Source organism: Piliocolobus tephrosceles, chromosome 15 (assembly GCF_002776525.5).
Source record: "Piliocolobus tephrosceles isolate RC106 chromosome 15, ASM277652v3, whole genome shotgun sequence".
Classification (NCBI taxonomy): Eukaryota; Metazoa; Chordata; class Mammalia; order Primates; family Cercopithecidae; genus Piliocolobus; species Piliocolobus tephrosceles.
This window is the reverse complement of record NC_045448.1, coordinates 94,385,691-94,404,025: the sequence shown is the minus strand read 5'-3', so window position 1 is coordinate 94,404,025 and position 18,335 is coordinate 94,385,691. Positions and strand designations below refer to the sequence as shown.

Sequence of the window (18,335 nt, the reverse complement as noted above, 5' to 3'; positions counted from 1 at the left end):
ATATAGGTGACCATTTGGACACCTTTTTCACACGGGAGACTTTTGTTTGTTTTTGAGACGGAGTCTTGCTCTGTCACCAGGCTTAAGTGCAGTGGCGCAATCTCAGCTCACTGCCACCTCCACCTCCCAGGTTCAAGCCATTTTCCTGCCTCAGCCTCTTGAGTAGCTGGGATTACAGGTGCCCGCAGCCATACCCAGCTAGTTTTATATTTTTAGTTGAGATGGGGTTTCACCATGTTGGCCAGGATGGTCTCGATTTCCTGACTTCGTGATCTGCCTACCTCAGCCTCCCAAAGTGCTGGGATTACAGGCCTCAGCCTCTGCGCCTGGCCACGTGGGAGAGGTTTTTAAATGTGTAGACTTTGACTCCAGGAGTTAGTACCATTGAGAACACCAGTGACTGCTTCCGCTAAAGGGTGCACTAGCAAAAGTGTGATTTAGGGTATTTACTTGTTCACAAAGTTTTAAACACCTCATATAAAGGTATTAATTCAGTCGATTTATCCAAAAGGAAGATACTAATTCTTATTTTGTGGAAAATGTTGTAGTTGTTAATATCATTTATTCTTACCCCTTCTCTTCTAGCTCTATTTTTTGTTTTTCCTGGACATTGTTGTTTCATATAAGTATCTCTTAAAGTTTTTTTTTTTAAATCTATTTTCTCTTCTAGGGGAGGTCATGCTTAGTTAATTGTTGCTAAGTAAATGGATTTTACCTTTGAATTATTATTTTTCTGCCTTTATACAATGTTTTTTAGGCTTCTTTTAGACAAATAGACATTTTCCCATTACAGAGGACACTTTCAGTTCTTCAGTATGGAATTTCTGTAGGAGTCAAGGATGTTTTAAAACACACATTGGATCTTCCTACCTTTCTGTGGGGGTGTTTGAGGAGCATGCTGTAGTAATGATTCTGTTGTAAAATGGGAAGTGTGACATTCATGGACTTAAGAATTTCTTAAAATACTGTCTTTAGTTGGCAAAACTCCTGGCATCCTCCACCTGACATAAACCAGTTCACAGAACATACGTTCGTTTCCAGCCTAAATCTGAAATGGCAATTTTTTTGGAAGTTTGGTTGGTTTTATAACTTGTCACTGAAGTAACCATTCCCTCCAGTTCCTCTGCCTTGGTTTACCTAAAGGGATTTTGGTGTTCCTGTGTGTGACTGGACGTGGCTGTCTCTTGGTTGACTAGGAAGAACTGGTGAGAAGTGGGACCACAGTGTATTCAGGATGGAAGTGGGGAGGACATGAGTCCCTTTAAGAGTGTAGGTGAATACACTCAAGTCCCGATTCTGAGATTGTGTCCAGAATCCAACAGGATAGGTCGTTTCTGATTGGTATGGAGACATCTCTGAACCTAGGCAGTGAACTGACCATCCGCTGGGGCTGTCTCCTTCCCATCTGGAAGGGACTTTGTAGACACTCTCAGGGCAGGATCTGCCCTAGATGGGGCTGCCTGAGAGAGAGCGGCGGCAGTAGGCCTTGCCTGGTGCCCACAGTGTCGCCCTGCTGCCAGGAGCTCTGGGTACTGAGATAAGCTCGCACATTCTCAAGGATTTTGTTAGAGATTTTGACTACAGAGCTGGATGTGTTCAAGGATATTATACAAGTTTCTCTTTAAACCATGCAATATGAATGCATGACTCCACAAGGCTTTCCTGTGGGCCTGCCCAGATGCACCTGGTGAATGCACCTCCATGGCTACCATGAGTGGTCAGTGACAAGACATGGACTAAGGCTGGTGTGGGCACTAGAGTGCATCCCAGTCCCCAGCCATCCTCTTGCAAAGCTATCAAGGTGGGAAATAGTTTGAGTCACATGCAAATGAAACCTAGGCTGCTGGGTTGTCTTTGTTACCTTGCCTCTCTGTTGAGGATGTGATAGCAGCACCTTAACAGGTTCATAGCCTGCCTCCCCTCCTCTTCTCCCAATGTCATTTCACAGTTAAATGTTTAAGATGGTCATGTCTGTGTTTCCAGTAAGATGCAATCTATTGTTCCCATGCTTTTGGTAAAAGAAATTTGTCTGATTGCAGTATTTACAAGGTTTTGTCATTGTGCATATTCTTTTGCATATCTTAAGAATATTAGTGCAAAAATACAGTCACAAATAATTAAAGGACTTTAGCTTTCTTAGTAGGCTGGGATATTGGGGGAATGGAGTAGGGATAGATTCTAGGTTATAACACAATTTTTCTAAAACAAAGATAAATATATTCAGATTTTATGAATAGCTCATAACACAAGGCTGGGCACGGTGGCTCACACCTGTAATCGCAGCACTTTGGGAGGCCGAGGTGGGTGGATCACCTGAGGTCAGGAGTTCAAGACCAGCCTGGCCAAGATGGTGAAGCCCTGTCTCTACTAAAAATACAAAAAATTAGCTGGGCGTGGTGGTGGGCACGCACCTGTAATTCCAGCTACTCAGGAGGCTGAGACAGGAGAACCACTTGAACCCAGGAGACGGAGGTTGCAGTGAACTGAGATTGCGCCATTGTAGTCCAGTGAAACTCCGTCTAAAAAAAAATAGTTCAAAACACTGGATAATACTCTGGATAGTGACACAGTGATCTTCAAAGCCACAGGCACCCGTCTTGATACTTGTTAGATTAAAAACAGTCCATTGTCTGGAATCACACTTAATGGTCCATTGTTAAATATTGGGGGCAGAAATCTGGGAAGGTAATGGGAGGCCGTTTTGGGAAATAATGAATTCACATTACCTGCTGTCTTCACAAGGGAATTATCCTCTCTTGGCAAGCAGTGTACCTCACTGCGCTGCTTTCGGATGGATGTTAACCTTTTAAATGCTGACTGTCTTTATTTGCTTAATGCTATTACAATGCCTTGTCTAAAGTGTTAGTCTTTTATTGCCATGAGCCTTGCGAAGCCTGACAGGATATTTTCCCGTTTTTCCAGTTAGAGAAATAGAGGAAGTTGTCGTGTAGTTGTCATGTATTCAGTCCACTTAAGGGCAGTGGGGAAGCGTTTGAGACGGAGCTGTGGAGGCTGAATCCTTGAAGGAGGAGGTGAGAGAGGCACAGGTGAGCGCAAAGTCCCAGTGCATGTCCCTCTTCTCTCCCGATGCAGTGTCATTCCCAGCTGGCCCTGCCGGGCTGAACGGCCTGGCCCCTCTATTCAGTCTGGGTTTTACTACCTCAGTGGATTTTGGTAACTTCATTTTGAAATAATTTCAGACTTACAAAAATGTTGCAAGAATGACACAAAGAACCACCCTTTTATATCCGCCCCATTTGTTTCCATGTTTTCCCTCTTTGTACACGTGTACAGTTTATTTCAGAATAAACTACAGACATGATACTGCTTTTCCTACACTAAAAATACTTCAGTATATATTTCCCAAAAATAAGAGTAATCCCTTGTGTATAACCACAGTGTAATTATCAAAATTCACAAATAGTTTTACAGAACTCTTATCTGATCTGTGGACCTTATTCAAATGTACTTGTCCCAACAGTGCCCTTCTCAGGAAAAAAAAGAAAAGAAAAAATGTATTTTCTAGCCCAAGAGCCTATGTAGGATCATGCATGGAATTCAAGTGTATTACCTCTGGCTCCGTTCATTTGGAACCATCCTCTGTCTTTGTCTTTTATGACAGTGACATCTTTGAAGGATCAGGGCAGTTGTAATTTACGGACTCCCTGAATTTGATTTATCTGATATCTCTGCATGATGAGACCCATGTTTTGCATTTCTGACAGCAGCACTCCTGAGGTGATGTGTCCTCAGTGTGGCACAGCAGGAGGCACAGGATGTCCATTTGTCCTGTTACTGATGGGGTTTACTTTGATCCAAGGTAGTGTCTTCCACTGTGAAGTTAGTACTTTTCCATTTGTAATATGACAGAGCTTATAAAGGACGAAGAGCTTTCCTTTCTCTCTCATATAATTATTTAGTATACCAACTTGGATTCATGGATTCCTGTTTTATTCAATGGGCTACAATGCGTTACTCCCAGCATTTATTTTGATGCTCAGATTCTTAAAGATTTGGCAGGAGGCACCAGTAGTGCAGGCACAGGGAGAACCAGTTGTAGGACAAAGCCCAGGGGCTGTGAAGGTCATGGAGCTCTTAAAAGGCATTTGTTGCTGAATGAACTATGGCCAGAGGGCCACTGATGCTCACCGCTCTTCCTATGCAGGTCTGCTGTGCGGGGCGCTCCATAAGACTCCAAGCTTGTGAGACTCCTAGTGGAGAGTAGGGAGGCTATTGGTAAAGGCTAGATAGCACAGGGATGTTAGTGGGCATGGAGGGAAGAGAAGTTCTCTGAGAACCTAAATCTTTATTTTGGAATTTGTGAGAAAGTGAGCAGCTTGCCTTTACCTGAGTGGTGCAGTGTTTGTATTTCTGCAGCCTGCACCTTCTCTTCCTCGTGAGTGTGTCAGCCCAAGACAGCCAGACTAAGACTGTTCTTTAGTAGCCGTTGCCAGTTTCTTTCATCACCCAAACTGTGTGAGTGCATGTGCCGGTTCATCTGCTGGACACAGTGCCAGCAAGGATAGATTGCGATCCTCTGTAGGTGCGGAACAGAGGTACTGGAAGGGTAGTGTCTACTTGGGTGGGAGTCTTGACCATGGGCCGGGGCTGCGATCCGAAGCCCTTAGAATGTAAAAATGCTTGCTCTTGGAATAACTGGAGCCATTCTGCAACCAACATGCCTCCCTCTTCCCCCTCCACCACCCGTAATACTGAAGCTGGAGTTATTTTCCTTCTGTGCCTTCTAGGTTCTTCGCAGTCAGGTTGTCCAGCTCAAGTCACTCCACGTGCAGGAACACTGCTCTTGGCTAACTGTGACCTGGGCATGTCCTGGTGGTGTGCTGCAGTGGACAGCAGCACATGAAGCTGCTCTCCAGATGAGGCCAGCAGTGAATGAAAACCCTTTCACTGTTTGATCACAAGAAACAGTGATCTTTTGTTTACACTGCCTACTTCCTACTCTGTCCAGGGCATGTGCAGACATGAATTGATTGAAGTGCATGTAGACCAAAATCTAGCCCTGAATCAGACAAAGTGGAGTTGAGAAAGTGGCTTGCAGACTGATTTTGATGGAAAGAATTTAATGTGTCATTACATTAGCATTTTCCTATAATATATATGAATTTGAAATACTTACATGCTCTCCTTCTTGAGAAGTGAAATCCCCAGTGCTATCTCATTCTTGTTTTTATAAATGGTGGTCATTCTTCTGTGAATAATGTACAAAGGCAAGGACTAAAGTTTAGCCTGCTTGTTGGTAATTGCACAAACTGAACACAAACCCAAATGTGTGGTCTCAGCATACTTTGGAGGTCTTCATTAATTGAATGTTGGAGTTTAGTAAAAGAAGTTGCTTTCTGTTACTGGCTGTGAAAAGAATTGTGGAAATCTGCACATCAGATATTAAATTCAAATTAGACCTAACTCATGCAATGATAGGTTGCCCCATACTTGACTCACATAAGTTTATAGAATGCCAGTTTCCATAACAAAGGTAGTCATGAGGAGCTTAGATAAGCTTAGATAAGCTCCTCATGTACCTGCCGTTGATCAGTGGCGCAGTTTTCAGGTTCAGCAAGAGTTTTCCTTAGAGCTGGAGGAGGCAGTTCAATGTTTGGGTTTAGGAGCCTTCCTTGCCTGTCTTAGACCACCCCATTTCCATCCCACAAGTACAGTGGCCCGAGGTGATGAGCTCCTTGGTTCTTCCTCAGACTTTCAGGAGCACATGTGGCTGGGATTGTGTGGACTATGGATTGCTGGTTTTCCAAACAAGCACGTTCTGTTACTCATTGAAGCCAGAGTGTGATCTCGTAGGAAAACATGAAGCGTGGGGACTTTGGGGTCAGACCTAGAGCCCTGGCTCTACCCTTAACCTTTAGGAGGTCCATTTCCTGGTCTATCCCTTAGGCATGTAGTGAAGATTAAGTAAGAACATTTAGAGATGGAGCTAGAAAATTCGTATTATCATCTGTTATCATAATTCTGTTTCCTCTCACTTTGAACTGTAATTGAAACAGTTTTCAATGGGTCTTTGGCGTTTAGAAAGGGAGATGCCAGGAACTCTGTTCACCTGTCTTACCTTTTTAATACTCTGGAACTGCTTTTTAAACGAGTTGTGTGGTTGACCCTACTGCACATGCTGTGTCTGGGTGTAGGCAAATATGAGATGAGGCTGAGGCACTGGTGTGTGTTTAAATGGCTGGGTGGGCATTGGGCTAGAGGACTTGTGCTTGTTTGTACCACGTGTGAGTGCTCATCTGTTTGGCAGGTGCCCACACCTGCAGGGCTGCCTGGCTGCTCTGGATCAAGGCCATGAACACGTAACCATGAGGAAGGAGATGCAGGTGCCTGGAGGGGGACTTCAGGAGGTCTAACTGGGGTTTTGTTTTTTTTTTAAATCTCTTGAGGAGGAAATGAAGATGCACACAAACTAAGACTTGGCCCTGCTGCAGACGCTCAAAAATAATAAGCTTCCCATACCATCCTTCACTAGACTTCTACCACCTGAAACAAAGTGGAGAGGTTTTAATTGTGGTTAAACTGTGTTACATCTCACTTAGCTTTTTTCTGAGGCTGGAATATTTTGAAACAGTGTGTTTCTTCTCTGAATCTAATATTCCAACTACTGATGCCTCACACAGATGTCAGAACAATCTGTGTCTTCTCTGTGGTTGGCCATAGAACAGTGACGACTTCAGAAGTGGCAGGCGGGAGTCATTCCCCACTTTAGCCAGCACCAGGTCTGGAGTCTGACAGGCTAGAGACCTACCAAGTGGAGGGCTGTGCTGTGCTGCCTGAAGAGCCTCAGTGCACAGCCTCACCCCAACATTCACTGGAGAAGAGATTTGTCTCACAAGATGCCTTAACTATAATAATTTCTTTGAAATAGTGTGTCAAAAATAGGATTAAAGTTTGGCTTATGCAAATGTAGTTTTTATCTGACTTCTGAAGACCACATTGTCACCATAGCAAATCAGCTGCAGCACCCATAGCTTTGCAGCACTAGAGAAGAGTGCTCTACTGGTGTGGGGTGAAGGTACCATGCATCTGGGAGGGAACTTCCCAGTGCCCTTTCCCCAGCTGTGGTGACATCAAAGTGCAGTAGGCACAAGCTATGCAAATATCCCTGTTGCCTTGGTGATGAACAGAAAGTGGATTTGGTGTTGGGCAGTATTGTAGCAATCTCCTCTGACACCTGAAAACAGCATGCATATGGAACCAGCGCTGAAATACCAGCTCAGCTGCCATTTGACTGTGGTTGTTGGTCTGAAAGTGGAGCGAGACCAGATCTTCCTGAAGAGCTCCACATGATACTGACTATGTGCTGGGCCTTTTTCTCTCTGAGCTCTATGTCACTCGGTTGCCAGTTAAAATGCTGTTTAGACTGCTGGGTTATGAACGGGTAGTGGGGTGGTAGTTCTAACAGAATCAGGGGGGCGACTCCCAGTCCTCTGTCCCACCCTGCCACCTCAGTGTCCCTAAAGATGCCGTGACAGCCCCTGGGTATTCCCAGGCTCCTGGATATCCATCCCAGGCCCTCTCTTCTGCAGCCTGTGGGGATCAGACACCAACCAGAGAGAGACTGCTTCCTCAGTTGCCTGAGCCTGGAACAGAGATTCCCTCTGTCCTTTCTGGTCTCACAGTCCAAAATTCAGCCTCCTATTATATATAATATATAATAATATATAGTCTATGTATAAATACTTATATATAAAAAATAACTTTCAGGACACCCTATACATTTAGTGTTGAAATTCTGAAACAAGTTTTTGAGTAAGCTAAATTCCTCTGCATCTCAGAGTTGTATAGGTATACCTTATTTTTGAATGCCTCTTAGAATTAGGAATTGAGCTTGCTTTGATATGACGATGAAATTGTCATTTTTCCCTTGTTGCTTTGACTGCTAGGAAACTCTTAACTGTGGCTGTCTTACAGCACATTTCACCCCTGGTTCCCAGGATAACTCCTTGATGTCATGTCTGATCTCAGCCTTTTTTTAAAATTGTGTTATGCACATTTGTGCTTTTTTAACTTAAGTCCCCCCTTGAGCGATGCTATGTCTAGGTCTGTGATGTACTTACTGAGTCCTTTGGCCCAGTGGGTGTCAACCCTGCCTTTGGAGTATGGATGAGTGGGCTGTATTCTGAGCTGCATTGTAGGAATCATTTAGTGATTCTCAATTCTCACTCCAGAACCTCTGTGACCTCAGCTTAGCCTGAAACAAGGCCCCCTTCAGGTCTGAGGAGCAACGGGCCCTTCCCGGCACAGGCACAGGCACAGGGACAGGGCATGCGAAGAGGGAAGGTGCTGGCCTGAAAGCCCTCGTTTAACTTCTGTCCTGCTTCTGGCATTCCATCTTCATGTGGACCAAGAGTACCTGTCCTGTCCTGCCACTGTCTTGCACCACCCTTTGAGTCACTTGCTTGACCAACTCTGTAGTCACTGGCTGCAAAACAGCATAGGGAATGTTCCCCTGGCACTCACGGTTGTTGTGGGGACTGAAAAGCATGGGCTAGGTTATTTCATTTGTGGTGGCCACGGCAATTCTTCCATCCCCAAGCTTGGGCACACAAAGTCCAAAGGCCTGGAGTGCCCTGCGCAGCTTTTCAAAGGATTGACTCCTCTCACTGTTGGAGAGAGAAGCTGAATCCAAAGCTGCATTCTATAGGTGTCTGGTGTTCAACCTGACCAGTTCCCTGGAGCCAGGGCCTCTTTTCTTTTCCAAGCATCTGCTTCCCTGGACTGCGCAAGAGAGTGTTGTTCTGTGATTATTTTGGCATTAGAATGTCATTAAATTCTCTGACGCTTGATTGGTCGTCCCAAGTGTAAATTGAAGATACTCCTGCCCTGCACTCAATGTTCCTTGCTGCAGTGGCAGTGCCAGCCCCTGGCAAGGCAGCAGGAACCCCACGCTAGGGCATTCCTGTGGCTCAGCTCCTCCCCAGTTGCCACCCAGATGAGCTTGTGCCATCTGGTGTCATGGGGACGTGTGAAGAACTATTTAGGAATTCCCTGTCGAATGCGCGACACCATCTCAAAGGGCATTGTTCATGTCTTCAGAGAAAGACTGCCTAAGTCTATGCTGAGGAAACTTGTAGAGACAGAATCCTATGCCTTTACACTTAGAGGGCATAGTCTGTGGAGGAGCAATCCTGCAACTTGGCATAATTTTTCCTTCTGGTTCATGATAAATATTTATCCACTACTTAGATTATCTTTACTGAACTGCTGGCCCCTTCTGCCTGTTGGCCTTGCTGCCTCTGCCCAGCTTCTCTCTCCACTTGCACTGCCCATTCTCCTCTTGTCCTTCCAAGAAATTCTCCTCTTCCTTTGGGGCTCGATGTGGGGATTCACCCTGGTGCCTTCCTGCCCTGGCTCCCCCACTTCCTCTCTGGCCAGGATTTTTCTCTGTCTCATTTTATTTGCCTCTGTATTGTCCTTACTTTATTATCTTGTTTATTATTTTGTGCTGGCGATACAGCTATTACCACCAGACCTAGTGGGTACACAGACACATGCTTGAAGTTGGGCCCCCACCTGATGCCGGTCAGCATCAAGGCCACTGGAGCCCCTTACCCTGAGAGGAGCAGGGGCTGTCAGGAACTGGTTCCTGGAGGGACATACAAGGTTGTGAATGTTGAAGGAGTCATCTTCTGGACACATGGGATGGCCACAAAAGGCAGTTACCTCCAGGTAACCCAGTCCTCACATAGCTCTTGATTTAGACTATGGAGATTACAGTACCTAACTGGGTGGGGCCCTCCTCTTTGTGCACTTTTGATTGTGTGTATGTGTGTCTGTGTAGAGAAAGAGTGAGAGAGGAGAGAACTGTAATATATGGTCACTTCAGTTGTAACTTACTAGCCAATTTGGTCTTTAGAAATAATCTCCTTCACCCAAATGAGTTACTATATCTTCCTAAAGTATTTTTGCAATTTATACTAAAACAGAATTACCCAACCCTGTAAGAAGGATTGTTTTCACTTAAAGGGTGACAGACTGAGAATTATGGGTAAGCATCAGTGAAAGGATGTATTAGTCAGTTAGGACTGCTGTGCAGAGTTCTAGAGACTGGGTGGCTCACACAACAGGCGTTTATTTTTCTCAGTTCTGGAGGCTGGAAGTCTGTGATCATGGTGCAGACTTAGCCTCCAGACCTGTAGATGCCGTCATCCCCTGTGTCTTCACGTGGTCTACCCCAGTGGGTTTCTGTGTCCTGATTGTCTAAGAACACCTTGGATTAGAGCCCACCCCACAGTGACCTCATTTTAACTTAATCACCTTATTGATGACCCTATCTCCACTTACAGTCACAGTCTGAGGTCCGGGGGGTTAGAACTGCAACAGATGATTTGAGGGGACACAGTTTACAGTTCAGCCCATAAAGAGGAGGACACCCAGAAGTTTCAGGAGGGAGTGGAGCATCTTCCCTGTTTATATTTATTTTAATAGTTTTTTTAAAAAACGCTTTTAATTAGGAAAGACAGTGTGTCTTTTTTATATTACCCAGTTTGGGAGTGGCAGAACTTAAATGCACTTGTGATACACAGATGTCTCTTCCACCTGATTAAGAACCACTGTAGCAGACGCAGACTTATTGGACTCTAGGCGGGAGGCCAGCTCTGCAGACACAGCAGGTCTCAGGAAGACGGTCCAGGGGTGGCTGCTGATGCTCCTTTTATGGGTGTGTTTATTGTCTTAGCCCACATTAGATGCGAGGGACCACTCACACTGCAAGTGACAGCTCCTGGCTCGGTCATACTTGCCTTTAACTGGCAGCTCCCCAACAATGCAGAGATTGTCATTTTTAGTCCTGACTTTCCCATTCCATTTTGGATATGCTACCCTGGCCAGAAGCCTGTGGGTGTGCCCTTACTTTGACCTTTCACCAGTGCATTCCGTCTTAGGGGACTTTCTCTAATCGCTTCAAACTCCCTCCTGACCCCTTACACCACCCCAAAACCAAAGGCCCTGGTTTAGGAGCTGAATTGTAGCAACCACTCCTCACGTATCTAGATTGCAGGGAGATTTCACTGGAGCTGGCTGAAGCTGTTGGCACTTTGAGCAGCATTGAGCCATCAGTCTTAGTTCTGCGTCTTCGCCCCACTGCAGCTTTTGGCCACTTGCCCCGGTTTAGTGTCACCAGGCCCTGACCATAAGCCACAGTAATTTTTATGGCTGCAGGTATTAAGAGGGCAGCCAGTCTGCAGAGGTAGGGGCTGCCCGTCCTCCAGCTGTCTTTTGCAGTACGGGCATACGCTTCAAGCCAACAGCAGCTCCAGCCGGCCGTGCCAGCTGTCAAATGCTTTCTGGGCTGGCACAGCTCTTTGAATCCGTGGTAATGGCTTCCTCTGTTGAATGTCGTCCAAAAGCAATTGCTTGTCAACTTAAAAGCGTGTGCCATGTTGTCATGCCCGCCGTCTGAGAGGGCAGGCATCCCCGCACCCTTGCAGACTGGGATGCTTGAGCATCTTCTCATGAGTCAGAGATTGGGTGTAACTTTTGCCAAAATTTCCTGCATTTTCCCCACCCTCTCCAGCATGTCTTTGAATACCCCATATCCTTTACATTTGAGATGAAAGCGGAACTCTAAAAACTTGGAAAGATTCTCTCGTGAGGTGACTTCTACTTAAGCTTGGTCACATCTCCTGCTGTCCTCCAAGAGTGGGCAAAAGATTTCTTCCCTTGGACGCTGCCAGTGCTAGAATATGAAACTTAGCAAGTGTCAGCAGTTGGAGTCTGCCCTTCACATTGGCCCAGCCCCCTCATTGGTGTCCTGTTGACTGTGGACACCCAGTCAGCCCCATTTTGTGGCCACACCGAACATGGCAATGACACCAGGTTGGCACAAAACTTCCCTGCCTGGATTGATTACTTAGCTCATCATAGCATACACTTTCTTCATTTTAGTAAGCTGTGGTTTTATTTTGAATAAGTCTCTTTCAACCTATTAATATTAGTCTACACTAAAATTAACCTTCCCCTAAATTATTCTCACACAGAGGCAGCAAAGTAATTTTGAAAGTTAAATCAAAACAAAGCAATCTTGTGTGTAAAACAGATAAAAATCACAGACTGTGGTTACAGAGTGCCTCTACAGGAATCACTTACATAAAGCTGATTTCCTCCAATCTTGTTATGGAAGGAAAAGGGGAAATGCCCTGGCCTTATCACAATCCCATTCTGTCAAACAAGCGAGGCAGAGCTTGTGTAAACAGTGGAGCTGCAGCTGCAGCTGGTGTCTGTGGGGGCTTTTCGGGGTCTGAGGGGACAGTTGTCTCAGCCTGATTCATGGTCGGTGGTTCCCGCGACGGTGTGTTGGAGGCATCCCCCACTCAGTGAGAAGGGGATTTGTGGAGAGACAGTCACGTAGCCCAGTTTCGTGTGGATTAGTCATTAAGAAATGTCCAGGGCAGATTTCAGACTTGAACAGCGAACCAGGTTGTAGCTCATGGTGTTGAGGTTGATGTGTTGTGTTGCCGCCGTCTTTGGCAACTTTGAATTTATACCTGGCACTTACCCACAAGATGGATTAGAACCTGAAAGTGGGCGCTGTGGAAGACCTGAGGACCCTGAAAGCATTGAATAAGCTGGTGATTTCCTTTTGAACAGTTTCTCAGCTTGTAACAAACATAGACTGGTCACTGGCACAGAGGCTTTTTTATGTTCTGGATTGCTCTTTCCTACCCACACCGGGAGGGTAGGAGGATGGGGGTTGACATTGCCTGTGTCTGTGACCATGGGCACCCCTCTGGGTCACAGTGTTTATCGTAGCCAAGCAGCCAGAGGCACAGTGGTGCATCACTGCACGCCTTTACTTAGCTTCTTTGGGCAGATTACTCCAAATCACTGGTTTCTCAAATAAATTACAGCTGCCAGAAATTCACCCCTCAGGGAATCTGCAGCGTATTTGAATGTCAATTAACTTGGGTGGTAAGATAGTTGATTTACATCCTCTTTGAGTTTTTCAAACATTCTTTTGGGTGCTTGCTTTCTTTTTTTTTTTTTTTTTCTATTTTCAGGAGTAAATCATTGGTATGCCTGCCCTTTATGTAGGGATGTCTTCCCCTTTGCAGGGAAATGAAAACAAGTTTTCTTCACAGTCTCAGGGAGGAATCGTGCTTTGTGATACAGTGCTCGTGAAGAGGTGCCTTTCATAGTGTTTAAGATGGGATTGGTTGTTCACTTAAATATGGGCTCCCTCCCCTCCCCACTCCCAAATTAGGGAGAAACTAAGAAGTTTTCCTTTTGTTGTTTCAGGTATTTTTGAATAATTACCAAGCAGCCGAAGACCACCCACAAATGGTTATCTTACGACTGTTGCGTTACATTGTCCGCCTGGTGTGGAGAATGCATTGACAGGTTCTTTGCGGAGCCGAGATACGTGCAGACATTTTGCTTGTTCAAACCAACAAGCCCCAGCACCGCGGTCTCCTGGTGCCATTATTATGCAGCCAGCGGTTCTCTCGTGGAAGGGCAGGTGATGTGTTCAGAAGACACCGAGCTGGATGGGAACTTGACCTTTCTGTTCATCACCACACAGCAGAATTTCTAATGGAAGTTTCTTGTGAATGTAAAGGAGGGAGCATTCTTTGCTTTTTAATGTACAAACCATGGTTTTTTGGAACAGGATTTTGTGTAAGAATGGTGTTTACATGCAGTGTGTTTTCCCCATCACCTTCTTTAATAAGATTTTTCAAAAAGGAAATGGAAACTTTTTAATCAATTGTGAATAATTTTTGTATTAAAATTTTAAGAACCTATGGCCTATTCTCAGAGGATTATGTAAACCCTGCAGTGGAAACTGAGCCAGCTAACTTAAAAAGCTGCCTTAGTTTATTTTTAGAGATTACAGAATTTTTAAATAGGGAGAGGTGTGATATACTCCCTCCCTTCCCTACTATTGCCTCTTTGACCTTTTAAAATTATTTTTATTAATACCAAAAGAGTTCTTTTGAAATGGAACTGATTAAAAGGGCAGAGGGTCTGTTGTCACCTGCATTGATATGCCAGTCCCATTTGTAAATATTTACGTACTTTATAAATTCAGTTGCATCTGTGGCAAAATTTCAGACTATTTTTGCGTCTTTCCTTATCACTTTTTGTGATGTACCTCCAGTCTGGACTCAGATGCATAGATTTGATCCAGTGTATTTTCATGATAAAGTGAAACTGAGTCAGAACAAGAGTTAATATCCGCCTGTATCTTGCACAGTTCGAGCGATCTGTTATTAACTGGGAAGCATTTGGTGTTGGTTTTCATTCCATTTTGATGAGCATGTTACTGGGAAGTATTCTGAAGAGGCAATAGCAGTAATAGCAACAGACCTAAGTGCTACGCACCTTTGTGCTGCTGGCTTTTCTGGTTGCAGGCTTTCCCATGTTCACAGGATGCACTGTCAGCATCAGGTCCCAGAGGGCCACCGTGTCCATTACAGCAGAGTCTAGCTGCAGCATCCAGCTCACGCCTTCATGGGAATGGGCACAGGCCTGGGACAGGGCTTCTGATGGCCATTTGCTTGGCCTCCTGCATTTTAGTCCTCCTGCATTCAGTCTACTGGCCCCACTCCTTTAAATTCACTTTGAAACACAGGCTTCATCCCACTTCCACCAGCACCATAGAAGAATTCTTCTGGGCAGAAGTCTGGTTTTTTCGTTCTTCCAGGACAGTTGGATATTGTCAGGCCACTCGTGCCCCCAGCCCTGTAGTGAGGGTGCTCTTTCTCTGTGCCTGCTCCTTATGAGTGCAATGGAAGGAAACCACACACTGGTCAGTCGTTTCACAGGCAGCAGACACCCAGGGAGACACAGGAAAGAGGTTAGGGAGCAGTGAAATTGAGGAGGGGAGACAATTCTGTGAACTCTGTAACTCTTAAAATTTTTGAAAACTCCAATCATTAAACAGCTTTTAAAAGAAATAAGTAAATCTTCAAATGAGTCAGCAGTGCCAGCAACTGGTGCTTTGCCCAATAGAAGAGCCAGCATGTTCACATTATTTAAATTAGGTGGGAAAATCTAAACACTTGTATCTTCATAATTTAAAATATATATATACACATACACACACACACATATATATATATGTATGTATTGCATATTCACTTTTTCCTTTAGGTAGAGATGATTTAATTCCAAATATTCTTTCTTTAAATAATTTCGTTTCCCCAAGAATCTTCTTGGGACTTTGACTTATTTTTAAAGCTGTGTTGGAGCTCAACTTGTTCCCTAATGTGTCTCGAGCCCATCTGTAGGGTTACACAAAGCCCATGGTTATGAGCAGTGGTAGGATTGCAGCCGTGGGCCTGCTGGACACACACACACACACCAAAGATGTATTTGGTTCTGGGCGCCCCCTCCCAGGATCCCTGTACTCATGTGCCAGTCTCCTGACTAGAGCACTTTACTCTGTTTCCTCAGCTCTGCAGCCCCTGGGAGCGCACACTGGGTGCAGCCCTGGGCCAGGCACGGGGGGCCCTGTCCTGCGCTGCCCAGGGGCTGTGTTCAACACACGAGCACGTTTCCCTCTGGCCTGGTGGCCTCCAGGCTGGATGTGGAAACAGTTCCTGAGGAAATTAGAGAGTCTATGAATTGTAGGAGTATTAAAGAACAGGCTGTTAGCACCAGAACTTAAAGCGATGACTGGATGTCTCTGTACTGTATGTATCTGGTTATCAAGATTCCTCTGCAGAAAGTATGCCTCCCGTGGGTATACGTTTTTACCTTTTTTAAAAAACGTTTTTGTAGAAAAAATAATTAAATCCCCTTTTTGGAAACTTAATGCAGATTTTGTGCCTTGACAACCTCTCCCCATGTGAGGTTTGTAAAAAGTGTCCTGTGACTTAACACAGAAACACAATAAATACACACAAAATAGCTTCGTGAGTGATTCTTCAGATGTCCTTCCCAGAAACCAGTTGATGAAGAATGTTGGGGGTGGGGGTTGTGGAGAAATCAAGTTTAAAATTCCTTCTGATTAAAAAAATATAGTGGAATACAGTTGTCTGCCGTTTCCCCTTCTCAATGTATATATTGTGAGTATTTATTAGATTAGTAGGTCATATTTTACTTATCAACTGAGCCAAATGTCTGTGTGCAATTGTGTTTCCTTTACCTTTCTTGTAAAATTTTGTACAGCATAAATGAGTAAACAAATCACTGTTTTTCTAAACTTTTTCGAAATCAAGGATTGTAAATATTGTAGATTCTTTTTCTGTGTGATGTGTCCTACTGTTTCATAATGCTGTAACTTGTAGAAATATTGTATATTTATTTTCTGCTTATTTAATGTCTTAATTTCTGAAAAGTATTAACATCCCTGTCTCCCGCACCCCTGCCATTCCATGAAGTTACCTCCTGAGAGGTGTAGGGGGTGACTGGAGAGCTCATTGCAGACCACATGGTCCTCCAGGGCGGCTCTCCAGCTTTGGGTCCTGGTATTTCCAGTCAAGTGGGTTTCAGTTCTTGGGCTTTGCCGCCCTTATGATGAAGTGTGTGTGTGATGCCAGTGAGAAACTCAGTCTGGCAGGCTACAAAATTCTACTCCAAGAAATACCCAGCAACCTTCTGTTTGTTCCAAAGCAACTAGCTTCTCATGCAAGCAAATTTTGCTGACTCCAGGCTTTATCTTTAGGAAAACAAAAAAACCAAAGTATTATCAGCAGGTGGGAAAGATTTTTCTATTGAAAATATATTCTTGACAACTCAGTGTTTAGAAAAAAGTTAAAATGTGCCACTTCCGGAGGTGCTGCATTGCAGTTGTTCAGGGCTAGGGCCGGGCAAGACCAGGGGACGGGTGGGACAGGTGGCTCCTGCCTCAGGACCACCTCAGGCCACTAACCCCTTGTGGACAACTGTGAGTGGTTGGGTTTTCCCCCACCTGCTGTGCGACTTCCTGTGCTTGAGGCTGGACTAAATTGTCTTCAGGAGCTAATTTTAATTAACTATACAGCCCTCCCCATGCCCCACTCATTTGGTCACTGCATTTGGTCAGTCTGCTTCTTCAGGTCGATGCCCTCCTGATTCTCCATCTCCTTCAGGGGAGGTTGGGGCCCCACTGGACTGGGTGTCAAGATGTGAAAGCTCGTGGAAGCTTTAAGGAGACTTCATGGTGGTTCCATGCAGGTGGTTCTGCCATCCCTGCTGATTTATCCTGGTTCCTGTGTGTGTCTACTCACACATGTGGAGGGCGGGGGGAACGTGTCTACACATGACACGAAATCAATGGGGGTCTACTTTAAACAGCATTGTGTGTAAGAAGCATCCTCAAGCTCCCAGCTAAGTAACTTGACTACTTTTATTTGGGAATTTCGGACTATAGAAGCGCGCTCATGTTTTATGTCCAGATTCTGTGACCACTAGTTACTGTATCAGAACTCTTCAGGTACCCACTTATAAATAGCACTGATCTGTTTGTATACTGATCCATCACTAACCTGTTTTCTAGGACCCAGCATATGTAGCATTTGTATTGCAGTTTCCCTGGCTTACTTGTGTTTTGCACTGATGAATTTTGACAGGGTAATTGCCACTTTACTTGTGCAATACTGCTGTAAATAACTGCAGATTTTTAAAGAATCTTTTATGTTAATTTTATAAAAATAAAACTTACAACTAGTTTTGGTGAGCTGTTTGATTTGTTTGCACAAAATGTCAGAGAAACAGCTGAAATTATATATGAACGTGTACACGCCCACACATCTGCTGTTACCAGTCATAAAATGTAGCTGTGTGTAGCTCAGATTTTTGCTTGAAGACGAATCTGTGCAGTACATTTAAAAGCAAACCAGTCTTTAAAGTTTTGATGTGGCTGGTGCGACTACTAGCAAAGTATTCTGCCTGCACAGTCAGATATGACTCAGCACTTGGGTGGGGAATTGTGGGGGCAGGGAAGTGTACTAGGAGCCAACTCCTGATGAGTGATATGGCAGGTGCCCCACCATCTTACCCCATCCACCCAATAGTAGAAAGTGCTTGTCTGCAGCACCTGCTCAGAGTCAAAGGGGTCACCCAAACATGCCTAGACCCTGGGTATGAAATGACCAGGAACCAGTAAGTTCCCAGCTCCTGTCATCCGGGGTGGATGGGAATTGCCTTAGGAATGAGTGAAAGAAATTAAAGTCTGGTTTGGGGATACAGGTGATAAAATCCTAATAAGTAAGTACTTAATTTAGCACTTTTTCCTATAGTGCTGGGAAATTTCCCTATAGTGCTGGGGAAGTGAAAGACAGACTCAGCTTTGTTTTAGACTAATAATCTGTCAATGCTTTCAATCAGGTGAGCAATACACGAATATGGTCTTGAATATTTATTTCAAATTGTATTTGTTTCACATCAAA

General features: G+C 44.7%; 1 protein-coding gene across 5 annotated transcripts in view; it reads left to right on the top strand.

The window, feature by feature from the left end:
- BCL2L11 (BCL2 like 11) overlaps positions 1-17,615 on the top strand; it is a 45,229-nt gene extending 27,614 nt beyond the window's left edge. For 3 of the 5 annotated variants that reach the window (XM_023189433.1, XM_023189432.1, XM_023189431.1), the window contains one exon: positions 13,261-17,615. In XM_023189433.1, the coding sequence (XP_023045201.1) occupies positions 13,261-13,359 (99 nt within the window). In that variant the 3' untranslated portion in view covers positions 13,360-17,615. Of the gene's footprint in view, positions 1-2,922; positions 3,048-13,260 lie in introns of all 5 variants that reach the window. The other 2 variants (XR_002725745.1, XR_002725744.1) reach the window with 1 other exon arrangement.
- The last annotated feature ends 720 nt before the right edge of the window (positions 17,616-18,335 follow it).